Below are 12,994 nucleotides of genomic sequence, written 5' to 3'. Positions count from 1 at the left end.
GAAGTGACTCAATTATTTCTTGAACAATAAAAAGTCATAAAGAAAACAAAGGCCTCATTTTAGAAAACATCATAAATGCAGAATAGCTGTTTTTCCTGTAATTTTGCTGGAAACTGTATGTTCTCATTGGTTTTCTACTGTTTATCTATTACCCCAGAGAGGAGATAGCAAAGTGTTTCGCAAATGCTGATGGGAAATCATGTGTAAGTGTGTTTGTGTACAGAAACACTTTGGGAGGAGGATGAATGACATAGATGTGAGGTGAAGTGGAGGCGCGGGAGAAGGGTAGATAAAAGGAGGGTACTGCAGAGAGACCGTTTACATTCACAGCAGATCGGGATCAAGTAGGAGGATGGGTCAGACTCTGCTGTGGCTGCTGGCCTCTTTGGCCTTTGCCTCTCTCACTTCTCTGGCGAATGGAGCTCCCTTGTAAGTAGACCTGCCTTACCTCTTTACACATTCCACTTGAGCTTGAATTAATTTCCAGAAAACAGAGCTAGAAAATATTGTTTGATTGTTCAACTTCCTAATATTCAAACTGTATATTAAATTCAAAAAGTGAATAGATACAAATATCGGTTAAACTCAGTCCCATAACCCACATAATGAGGAGCTCCAGTTTGCATTTTGTGTCACATCAAATGATGCCAGTAAATTGGCCTAAATTCTATTTAGTTAGAACAGTAATGAATCAAACAGAGGCTATAGCCATGATGAAATGTTGCATTGATCCAGTGCTGGATCTTAATCAAGATAAACAATATATTACTAATTATGAGTAAAGTCCATGCTAGAGCTCATGGTCCTCATCTGAGTAAATATGTTGTTTGTTTTACTGGGGCTGTAATTTGGGTGAACTGAAACTTAAACACACTAAGGCAGTGGTTCTCAACCTGGGGATCAGGACCTTGTCAGTACAGTCTGAACATCATTTGGTCCTTTCTGTACAATGACTAAATTCTTAATCTTTCTCTCATGCGGCTGCTCTGCAGGCAGGTGATGTCTGCCCCCAATTTGTTGCGGGTAGGAACAGCAGAAAACATCTTTGTGGAGTGTCAAGACTGCACAGGAGGAGACATTAGGGTTGAAATCCTCGTGATGAACCATCCAACCAAAACCAAAAAGCTGGCATCGACATCTGTGACCCTCACCAGCGCAAATAACTTCCAGGAGCTTGGACAAATTAAGGTGAATGAAATACTGTTACTGTCTGTTTGTTATGCAGTACAGTAACTTAACTTTATTGTATATCATGTATTATATCAGATCTAGAATCCAGAAATGCACATTTTAAACCTGCTACTCAAACTCTGTGTCTCTTGATGCTGGTTTCAGATACCTGCTGGTGACTTCAGTAAGGATCCCACCATGAAGCAGTATGTGTACCTGCAAGCTCAGTTCCCTGACCGACTGCTAGAGAAAGTCGTCTTAGTGTCCTTCCAGTCCGGGTACATCTTTATTCAGACTGACAAGACCATTTACACCCCTAACAGCAAAGGTGAGTTCAGTATTATGTCGGTGCTGAAAAACACCTATGTGAGAATGTCTCTACATACAGTAAGTAAGATATCAACATAGAAAATACATCACACTTTTCCTCAGTTTAACTAAAGCAAGTAAACATTTTTAAATAAATGACTATATATAATGGTCAAATAAACCCTTCTTTTGTGGAATACATATACCTTCCTTCAGCAGCAAAATGAACATTTTTCACTTTTTATGTCAGTTCATTTCAGGATGTTTGCAGTGACACCCCGTATGGAGCCCGTAGAGAGAGATGATGCCACTCAAACTGATGCTTCTATTGCCATTGAGTTTGTGGTATTGTATTTTTTTTTTTTGTTAAGCATAAGAAAGACATATATGAAAAATGCTATACAGTAGAAATTTTCCCTACAATTTACTAAAATAACAAAAGCACTGGACCTTGTGTCATGGTTAGGTTTCTTGTCTGGCTCCCAACGCCTGTCCTACCACTTACTGTAAAAATAAATACATCCCTCCCTCTAGTGGTTAAGTTTACTTTTAAGTAAGCTTATTGAACGCAGGCACAAATTTTGTGTGTCAATCTAGATGTTGACCATGGATTGTAGAAAAGATTTAAGAAAAGATTTACCAGAAATTAAAGCATGGATTTAATAAATGAATTTGTAAACTGCCATGGCTCAGTGTTAATGGTTGTTGAACACTGTTTATGTGTAGACCCCTGAAGGCATCATTTTACCACTTGATCCAGTCTCTCTGAAATCAGGGATCCACTCTGGAGATTTCCAACTTGCTGAAATTGTCAGGCAAGTATTTCACCTTATTTTAATCTATTTTCTTTATTGTATTATTTTATTGTACTCTACATTTAGTTTTTTAGTGTTGAATTTAAATTGGGCTACAATATTTCCAATATAACAACAACAACAACAACAACAACAACAACAACACACCTTGAATCATTTAAGATAATGCAAAGTTTTGTTATGTTTCATACAATTTATTACCATGTTGTTAATTTAGTGTTTGGACAGTTTGGACAATTATTAAACTAAAATGATCAAGTCACATAAGTGATACAGTCAATAAAGTGTGGAGTTCACACATCACACAGAGACTTTTCAGTTGTGCCAATAAGACTAACTGATGAATTAATTAAGGTATCATGTGTGAAGCACTTTACATGTGTTATCCTCCAAGCCTCACCTATGGTCATGAAGGCTGGGTCATGACCAAAACAACTAGATCGCGGTTACAAGCAGCTGAAATGGGTTTTCTCAAGAGGGTTGCTGGCATCTCCCTTAGAGATAGGATGAGAAGTCATCCATGAGGAAATCGGAGTAGAGCTGCTGCTCCTTGAAAGGAGCCAGTTGAGGTGGTTCGGGCATCTTGTGAGGATGCCCCCTGGGTGCATCTCTAAGAATGTTCGAGGCAAGTCCATCTGGGAGGAGGCCTCGGGGAAGACCTAGGACTAAGTGGAGAGATCGTATCTCCACACTGGCCTGGTAACGACTCAGGATCTCCCATTCAGAGCTGTTTAATGTGACTTAGGAAAGGGAGGTTTGGAGTTCCCTTGCAGTTGAAGATTTGTCTTAAGTAAAGTACTTTATTTTCCACCCCTAAGTGGGGTCACTGAGACAAAACTGAGACATATGTTGAAGCTTTTTACTGATCCACATTTAGGAGCCTAAAATTACACTTATTAGATCATTTAGAGATCTCATCTTTTGACCAGCATCATGAAGAATCATGAGTTATGAGCAGTCATATCTGAGATTTCTTTGGGCTCTTTCTCCGATCTCATGGTCCAATGTTCTGGAGATTTAAATTAGACTTATTTAAGATAGTTTAGAGATCTCTTGTTTTTATCGGAGTAAGACATAATTGAGATTGTATATGATTTTTTCTCCTGAGTTGAATTTGAGTAGTTTATTTGTGTCTAGAAATGAAGGAAACAACAATGAGATCTCTTCTTGGAATTGGCTTTCCTATGGGCAACAGTGTGCAACACTAGCTAGCGTTAGCTTAGAAGTGGAGCCTGATCAAAGTGTATCGACTATGTATCTCTCTTGCTCACTCTCTAAAGTCAAAGCTGGGTTAGTTTAGCTCTTATTCAGGCTCTCTTTCCTCCTCTTGGGCAATCGCACTGTATTCTGTGGTGTTTGGTCCTGCAGGTCTGGCAAGGTGGTCAGAAAATGCTGTGGGCAGTGATTGTCCCAAGGTCCACTGCACTTAATCTCTGCCCTTCCTTTTCCAACGTTGATGAATGTGTTTTTATCATAGACTGCCCCAGCATATAACAACAGTTGCTTTCTACTAACCAAGAGTGATGCAAGCCAAGGCCTGCTAACTAGACAACTGTAACCTAAGCTGGGGTTGGCAGGCAGTCTGAGGCTTGGCGGTGATGGTCTGGTGTTGGTTTCTTCGTGGTGTTGGCTGAAATGGGTTAGGGTTGGCATGTAGCTTTGAATTTGAATTGTACAGACATAACAAAAAAGGTACTCGTGGAAAGGTACTACAACCATTCTATATTTATTGTGCAGTTTGCTGGCCAACGCTACAAGTTAAAACTTTTTTTCCTAAAATGTTTCTGTAGTTGCTGCTTTCTGTAGGACAGTAAAAATATAAAGTCCTTTGCAGCAGATCATTTGTGTCTAATTTCTGTAACATGTAATTAACTTCATGCTGTCTGAAGCCTGATTTTTATGTAACCTCCAATCTCTAAATGTTATGAATAAATTTTTGCTTGATTATTGAAATACGTGTTCTTGTGTGTGTCTGTGTTTAGTCCCGGACTGTGGAAGGTGGTGGCAAAGTTCCACAGCAACCCACAGCAGAGCTATTCTGCTGAGTTTGAGGTGAAAGAATATGGTAAGTCCTTCATTACCTGCATTTTTTAATGTTGAAACCTATGTCAACCTATAACATTCATTTACTTTTTACCTGGTTGGACAAACAAAAATAACTCATACTGTTTTCAGTGCTGCCCAGTTTTGAGGTTAAACTGATACCTGGGAGCACCTTCTTCTATGTGGACAGTGAAGAGCTCACAGTCAGCATCAAAGCCATGTAAGTCAAGGGATTTTGTTTTGTGGTATAAAGACCAGGTCACATTACACAAAAGTATGAAACCCTGTCTTATCTCAGTTAAAGATGACATTTAGGATTTTTGATGAAAATATGTTACCTAACTGCATTTAGGATCTTCATTTCAGATAGAAATTTAGCTATTACAGAACTGTCCAAACTGCAGAATTTCCTAAGTTAGGATGGAATAGACCTTGTCCTGAATTCAGAATTAACAACTGTTATGTTGTTGGCAATTACAGTAAAGGGAATAGGACAAGTATAATGAAAAAGTATAGGGAACAACATGATCACAAAAATATTATGAATGAAAGGCAACTCAAACTGTATGATGACATTTTAAATTTCCCAGCCCATGTATTGATGGGTATACTGTATATCAACTGCCAAGAAAATTAATTTTAAATTTGATCAACATGCTTCGTTTGTTCAAATCTTTTGAACTCTGAAGACTGAAAAATCTTCCCCAAAATGGCGGGGTTTCTTCGCCTTCACCGACATGATGAATACCTCTGAATCATTGCTAAAATCAAAGCTAAATCTTAATGCCCCTCTTTACTTGTCCATTATATCAAGCTAGCTAGGCAGCGACATTCTAAATGCAGTTATAGGGCATGACAGGACGAATGCCGATTGAAGAATGGTGTTTTCAGTTCTGGTTAGGATTTCTTAAGTTAAGATAAGACACAATGTCTGAGAAAGGATAAGTCAGAGCCATGTGTTAAGAAGTTGCTTCTGTAATACTTCAGTTGAGGATATTTTTTCTGTAATGAGGCCCTAGAGGTCTGTAATACAAAGCAAGTTCAACATACCCAGGATAAGTTCTATTTATCTGGCTTCAAGCCTGACAATGGGAATGATGCTAAGCAGTCACACAAGGTTGTTTATCAACTTGGTAAGTCAACCAAGGGTTTCCTAATCCAGTCATGGGTTTCACATAAAAGGGGCAGTGTTTGCAGGATTTTGCCAATCGCAAACATGGACTTTTACTAACAGCAGAGCGGCATATTTTACAAATTTAGAGCAAACTCCATTAGTAGACAAATACGTTAAGCACATAATCCAGGATAAAAGCAACACAGTTGTAGCTGCCAAATGCAGGGAGGACAGCTGGCAAAAAATTGCCGACATACATTCATAGGCTGATATTATCACTGCCATGAGTCTTTAGGCCTATTTTAGGGGGGCTGAAGCCACCCTAACATGGTCCTAAGCCCCCCCCCAAATAATAATAAGAAAATAATTATCAGGTTTATATATACTGTTTTTAATTTATTTATTTACAGGGCAGACATGTGCTCAACAAAGAGAAACAAGAATATTGATAAATACTATACACATATACAAATATAATTTGTAATTATTGTCTTAAAATAATCCTTCTGGTTGTTTCCTCTGCTTCATAATTTAAATCCCTGCTGTGATCGGGCTCTAGGACCCTGAGGGAGGCTGCCTTTGATCGCTGCCAAGCAATGTTACTACACACAGAGAGAGACATGCACAGTGAAAACTAAATGTTACAGTGTCCCTGTTAATGTTGTTGTATATCCTTCCATTGACAAGATGGATATTAAAGATATTTTATGAGGGAGAGAGAGTAGCAGGAGAATGGCAGGTTCTGAGGTCAGTAGTGGTCTGTAGTATTCTACAGTCAGTCTGTGGTCTACAGGTCTAAGGAAATGTGGGCTGTTTTGTTTTCTTCTAACATTATGCGTTTGTTAGCAGATGTTGCCTAAATGTAGGCTAGGCAATACATGAGCATACACCCACAGATATACAACAGACTTAACATAAGGTTCTAAGGTGCTCAGGTCTATTTGTGAGACATCAGAGGCGCCACTGGGTCTAAAAATCATGACCTCAGTTTTACTCTCGTTGAAGTTTAAAAACTTTAAGGCCATCCTGGCTTTAAAATCATTAAAACAGTCAACCAGTCTTGTCAAATCTTCTGCGTAAAAATGGAAGCTGATTTTGTCTTTTTAAAAGAGATCCAAGGGGAAGCAAATAGATTGAGAAAAGAATTGGCCCGAGAATCAAACCCTGGGTAACTCCACATGTGAGGGACACAGAAGGTGAAATAGAGCCACCAAAACTGACTCTAAAATCTGTCTGACAAGTATGACATAAACCATTCTAAGGCAGTGCCTTAAATCTCCACGCCATGCTAAAGGCGAGGAACAAGGATGCTGTGGTCAACTGTGTCAAATGCTGCTGTAAGATCTAAAAGCATAAGAATTGCATAATCTCCAGAATCAGTTGAGATTAATCATTAAAAACTCTTAGAAATGCAGATTCAGTGCTATGAAATGTCTTAAAACCAGATTGGAACACCTCAAGAACACCATGTGTATCTAAATTAAGGACTGCAGCTATAAAAGTACTGCCTTGTCTAAAATCTTCCAGACAAAATGGAGTTTAGAGATAGGGCGATAGTTTGAAAGTACTGATTTGTCCAAATTCGTTTTTTTTTTTTTTATGAGTGGCTGCACCACTGCTTGTTTAAAAAAGGGTTGGAACAGAACCTGAAGTAAGGCTGGTATTTATAATTTCTTGGATGTTAGGTCCAATAGTGTCCCACACCTCTTTAAAAAGGTGAGGTGAGATAATATCAGTGGGATAAACTGAGAGTTTCAAATGTGTAACAATATTATTGAGAGTAGAGATTCATATCGACACAAATTGGGTGAAAATGGCTTCACACTCTATGGAAATGGTGGGGTCAAAAGCAGGAGGTGAGATACTTGCTCTAATTGAGGCAATCTTATCCACAAAAAAGTGGAGAAATTTTTCACAGCCCTCAGAGGATGATGGAGGGGAAAAAACGGTAACTTTTGTTCAAAAGAGGAGAAATCAAAGAACAGACTATGTCTGTCGCTTTTTATTTGTTAACATCTTGGCTTCTTCACTAGTTGTTGACATAAGTGTAGTTCTAATACAGTAACAAAAGAAGCAAAGATTTTGCAAGTTACGTATACCCCAAGGGGCTAAGACCCCCCTGTCTTTCAATCCTAGTGATGTCCCTAATCACTGCCCCATCATTAGGTCATGATCTGACTATATTTACATTTGTGTATATCAATATACAAAACCACACTGAAATAGGTGTGACATTGCTTCTAGCCAACACAGGAAATGAGGCCCTCCTACAGAGGTGGACACTTGCAGCTCCTGCTGTATCACCTATGAGCATAACCAGTACCTACCTTCCACTCTCGCCAACAAGATAGATGAAAAGTTTCACATTTTTTTCATCCACTACTATTGCTCTCATGTAGCCTGCTGTTTTTTAATACATATGACATATGAACTAATTAAATTTTTATTTTTTTCTAAATTTCTGCTCACATTTTCACCCTACACATGCTTAACCTGTTCTCTCTAAGTGCAACCACACAGGTCTCTGTTGCATCAACACTACATGTTGTCAGATCTACTGCAACATTTAGATAAACAGTAGTTCCTATTGTTACAGGTTCAGTCTATTGGTCATTTGTTGTTTATTTGTTTTATTTTTCTGTTTTACTTTATTGTGGGTTTAAACCAGTCGTCCTATGGTGGTTTTAGGTATCTGTTTGGTGAAGAGGTGGATGGGACGGCCTATGTGGTATTTGGGGTTATGCAAGAGGGTCAAAAGAAGAGCTTTCCCAGTTCTCTTCAGAGAATCCCGGTGAGCACATATTTACCCTTTTGCTGCATTTCTGTCTGTCCATTTGCCAGTCGATTAGTCATTCTGTTTTATGCAGTATGTGTTTTACAGCCTTGGCCTTGTCCAGTGCTAATCTGCAGGACTTGAAACATCTGTAGGATTTCCTGTTGTAGTATTTTGGATGTTCAGAATAATTTATTTAGTAAAGTACCCCAACTGTTCACCTGTATTTCAAGATGCTTTTATAAATTATGTCACGTTAGATCGAGAGAGGTAACGGAGAGGTCAAACTGAAGAGAGAGCACATCACACAGACCTTCCCAAACATCCTCAGCCTGGTGGGGAGCTCCATATTTGTAGCTGTCAGTGTGCTGACAGAAAGCGGTAAGAAAGAGAGACTGTGTGTTTGTGTCTGCTCTGTATGTTTGATCAGGTGTGTTTCTTATGCAGCAGCTCAAAAGGGCAAAGTAACTATCAGTATTATTAGTGTTTAAACAGTATTATAGCATTTTAACAAAAAAAAGAAGAAAAAAAGAAAGTAAAGACATCATATTAGGAAATGCTTTCTGTATCAGTTAATTAAGAAAAAGGTGAATAGTAAATGCTCTTGTAATCAGTCTGTGTGAATACTTTTGTGTTTCCGTGTCAACTCGCAGGTGGTGAAATGGTGGAGGCCGAGTTGAGAAATATCCAGATTGTCACATCACCTTACACCATCCACTTCAAGAGAACTCCCAAATATTTTAAACCAGGAATGTCCTTCGATGTTGCGGTAAAGTACTTCTTTAGATTTAAATTAATTTATAGAAATGTAGCTATATTTGTAGTTTGATAAAATATCTTTTATTGAAAATATAACAGTCACAGGCTGTTAAATGCTGCATAATTACTCAATTACTATAATATATATCCACGCGACCCTGAATGCAGGATAAGCGGTTGACGATGGATGGATGGATGGATGGATAATTACTACAATTGATTAATTCAGTGTCTTGGATTTTTATAATGATACAAAGTCAGATTTTTGCAAACAAGATGAGATTCCAGAGAAAAAGATAAATTCTCCAATTAAAAATTTTGGTCACTATATACTATCTAAATACTGCACTCAGTGGAGTTTGCTGAACTAATCTCATAGCATTAATGAAACGTGTTTTATTAAAACAGATGTTTTCTGATCAGCTGTGTCTCTGATGGCAGGTTGAAGTTGTGAATCCCGATGACACTCCGGCAAAAGGTGTTGCAGTGGTGGTCAATCCAGGCCAAGTGCGGGGCCTCACTGCTGCCAATGGCATGGCAAGGGTTACCATCAATACAGAGGCTATGATTAACAGACTGACAATCACCGTGAGTCTCTCTTTCTCTCTCTCTTTTTTAAATTGCATTACAGCCTGTTTAGCAAATGGAAACTACGTTAATCAATATTTTTGATATTCACTTGTAGTGGTGAAATCAAGCAGAGCAGTAACACTTTACAACATCGTACATAACTTTGCGAGTAGTTACTAAGGGACGAGTGAGAAAGGAATCATGAACAACCTGATATTTTTGAATATCTCAAAATCGGACACTGTTAAGAAGATAATGTGAAGTTACTAGAGAACAGACCGAGAGATACTGTATTAATGAATCGTCACATAATGATTTGTTTATATCTGTGAATCGACATACTGACCACTCTCTTCATAAGTAGTTCCTGATTAACTCTAAATCAGCCGCTGAGCGGCACATTTTTACACTTACTTTTTACCTTTCATATTACACTGAAATGAAACAACGTAGCAATGTAGCGTGAACCATGCAGTCAAAAACTTTGCATTTGGCAGTTCAGCTTTTTGCTGTGCAACAGTATGTACTATTATGTTGTGTTGCTAGGCCATGATAGGAGAGCATAGATTTAGACTATTCATGTATCATTTTTATGTTTGTGTATGCTTACCTGTACATGTCTTTAATTGCAGGCAAAGACCAATGATCCTCTTATTTTGAAACCTGAAAGGCAAGCATTAGCCACCATGACAGCTCTCCCATATACCACCAAAGGCAACAACTACATTCATATAGGTGAACATCCCAAAATAAAATCAAATGGTTAAAAAAAGGTGGTGGCAGTTGCAAAGCATGTACCATGTTCTAAATCTTTTCATTGTCTAACACTCATCGCAACATATCATTTTTGCAGGTGTGGATACAGCTGAGCTGAAACTAGGAGAAAACCTGAAAATCAACCTCAACCTTAATAGGCAGGCAAATGCACAATTTGACATCACATACCTGGTGAGAGAGTTTTACCACTGTACATGCATGCACATACAGTATATAACTCTTTTTGTTGTCACCCACGACCTGGGTAGTATTTAAACTCTCAAATCTGTGCGCCTAGATCCTGAGCAGAGGTCAGTTGGTGGAAACGGGCCGTTACAAGACAAGAGGCCAAGTTCTGATCTCCCTGACAGTCATCGTTACCAAAGAAATGTTGCCATCATTCCGCATCATAGCCTACTACCACACAAATGATAATGAAGTGGTGTCAGACTCTGTTTGGGTGGATGTTAAGGACTCCTGCATGGGCTCGGTGAGAAACACAACACTGATACAGCAGAATTTAAGTGGGAAGATAAGCCACCCATACACAAAATGATTGTTGTAGTTACAAGTTTGCGTATTTCTAGGACATATTTTTATGTCAACACAGCGTGGCCTCCCAGGAACAGGAACATTTTGTAACTCACACATAGTACGTCACACATTCAAAATTGCATAAGTTTCCTGAATTGAGCTGCTTATAGTGATTATAGACCACAGCCTTTTCTGTCTAAATCCTTTTTGTAAATCATTTTCCGAACTCCTCATAGGCGATGAGTCCAATCTGCAAAAAACTTTGCATGTAAAATATGATAAAAAGTTAAAGAATTTAGAATGGAAAAAAAAACTTCCTATAGGTTACAGACAAACAGGAAGTGATGGAATATATCCGCATAGGTTTGTCCAATTACCACAAAACTAGGGTCAGGACCTTTGCATGCACCACAGAGGCTCTGTGCAAAATGTGGCGCCAATCGGCCTCTAGGTGGCGCTACAAATGAAGGGATGTCATATCGCCGATTAACACAAAACTTGGGCCAGTAGTTTCCCATGCCACACTAAGGTTATGTGAAAAGTTTCACGCCAATCAGCCAGTAGGTGGTGTTCTTGGTGAAAACTCATGAAATCTCATGAATCTGTACTTCTGTTCAGTTGACAGGGGTGGTGAGAACGGTGCACACACAGAAGATGCCAAAAATAACCAGTCCACCAGCAGGTGGTGCTATAATCAAGGTGCTATTTCAAAAAAGGTTGCGTTAAAAAGTTATATGGGAACATCTTGTACTCCACATAGGTCTGTCTGATTAACACAAATAAAGAACTCCACCTGTAAAATGTGTCGCACTTGTGGGACACAGTTCCAACTTGCATCGCCTCCTCGAGCTGCCTTGTGTGGCTTGTGCCAGGGAGCTTGATTAATATCTGCTTGCAGGTCTAGTTTATGTATGAAGCTGCTTTAACAAATATAAAACTGCATGTCTCATTCTCTGACCTTCCCTTCATATTTAGTTGAAGTTAGAATCATCGAGACCTGCTCCATCCTATGAGCCTCGCAGGATGTTTGGTCTGAAAGTCACAGGAGATCCAGGAGCCACAGTGGGACTGGTGGCAGTTGACAAAGGGGTCTACGTCCTAAACAACAAGCACCGACTCACCCAGAAAAAGGCATTTTATTTTTACCGTTAAAAATATTTGAAAGGGGTTAATTTAAAAGCTCTGTTACACTCCTATTAAAGTTCAAGTTTGTTAGCCAGTAGATTCAAATAATATGTGAGTTTACAGATATGCCTGTTTAACGTACATACTGTAACCCTAAGCCTTGTCTGTTTGTATTTCTGTGTGTGAATGACTCAGGTGTGGGACATTGTAGAGAAGTATGATACAGGCTGCACACCAGGTGGAGGGAAGGACGGTATGAATGTGTTCTACGATGCTGGGCTGTTGTTTGAGTCCAACACGGCCTCTGGGACTCCTTACAGACAAGGTGACACTACTTAACTCATCCCTTCCCTGAACATGCCCTCTTAAGGCTTTAGGCATTTGTACCAATAACAAAAATCACTAGTTAGGAAAAGTGGCTGTGGAATTTTGGGTTTTCTTATTCTTCATCATTCATGTGCTTTCTTTTACAATCTAGTGGACAGTAGAAGAACTCACATGAGCTGATCATGCTTCCCTCTGTTTTATTAGGGGTGTTAATAATTTACTCAGGTTTTTTGGTTTTGTTTTTTTTTACAATAAAGCATTTGATATTTTAACAGTCCAACAAATAGTGCATTTGTAGATACATATTTCTCACACCTACAATGTCCATCTGTCCAAACAGATAAATTACTTTAATTTGACATTAATAGTATCACATCAAACATATCCTGCAGAAACCAGCTGTTTGTTTCTGTTAAAAATCTTGTCAGTATTGCATTTCCAGAATTGAAATGTCCGGGCCCAAGCAGGAGGAAGCGAGCTACTACTATAATGGACATCACCACCAGCTTACGTAAGAACCACCTGACTTTACTTAACTAGAAGACCAATTACTGTTTCTAATTTGCCTTAGTTTAGAACGTTTTATTTATACAGTTCACTGTTCTTCTTGTAATCGGTACTATCTCACCTCTGTCTGTCCTCAACAAACATCTTTCTTTCCAGTGAGTAAATATAACGACCAACTGCAACGTGACTGTT

General features: G+C 38.8%; 1 protein-coding gene across 1 annotated transcript; it reads left to right on the top strand.

The window, feature by feature from the left end:
- Positions 1-271: 271 nt before the first annotated feature.
- Positions 272-12,988, top strand: LOC119887216 (complement C3-like; the record flags this gene model as incomplete). The annotated part of the gene is made up of 18 exons (XM_038698100.1): positions 272-429; positions 993-1,188; positions 1,336-1,498; positions 1,730-1,824; positions 2,206-2,294; positions 4,277-4,359; positions 4,470-4,557; positions 8,140-8,242; positions 8,485-8,605; positions 8,878-8,993; positions 9,425-9,571; positions 10,186-10,288; positions 10,407-10,501; positions 10,608-10,799; positions 11,819-11,974; positions 12,164-12,293; positions 12,738-12,806; positions 12,959-12,988. Coding segments are annotated over exons 1-18 (2,053 nt in total), but the record flags the coding sequence as incomplete, so codon positions are not given.
- Between the last annotated feature and the right edge of the window lie 6 nt (positions 12,989-12,994).

The sequence above is a fragment of the Micropterus salmoides genome, unplaced genomic scaffold (assembly GCF_014851395.1).
Source record: "Micropterus salmoides isolate LMB-PRFRI ecotype aquatic unplaced genomic scaffold, ASM1485139v1 Ms_hic_scaffold_4059, whole genome shotgun sequence".
In the NCBI taxonomy this organism is placed as follows: domain Eukaryota; kingdom Metazoa; phylum Chordata; class Actinopteri; order Centrarchiformes; family Centrarchidae; genus Micropterus; species Micropterus salmoides.
Note: the sequence above shows the minus strand (reverse complement) of the source record. Positions and strands in the feature narration are given on the sequence as shown.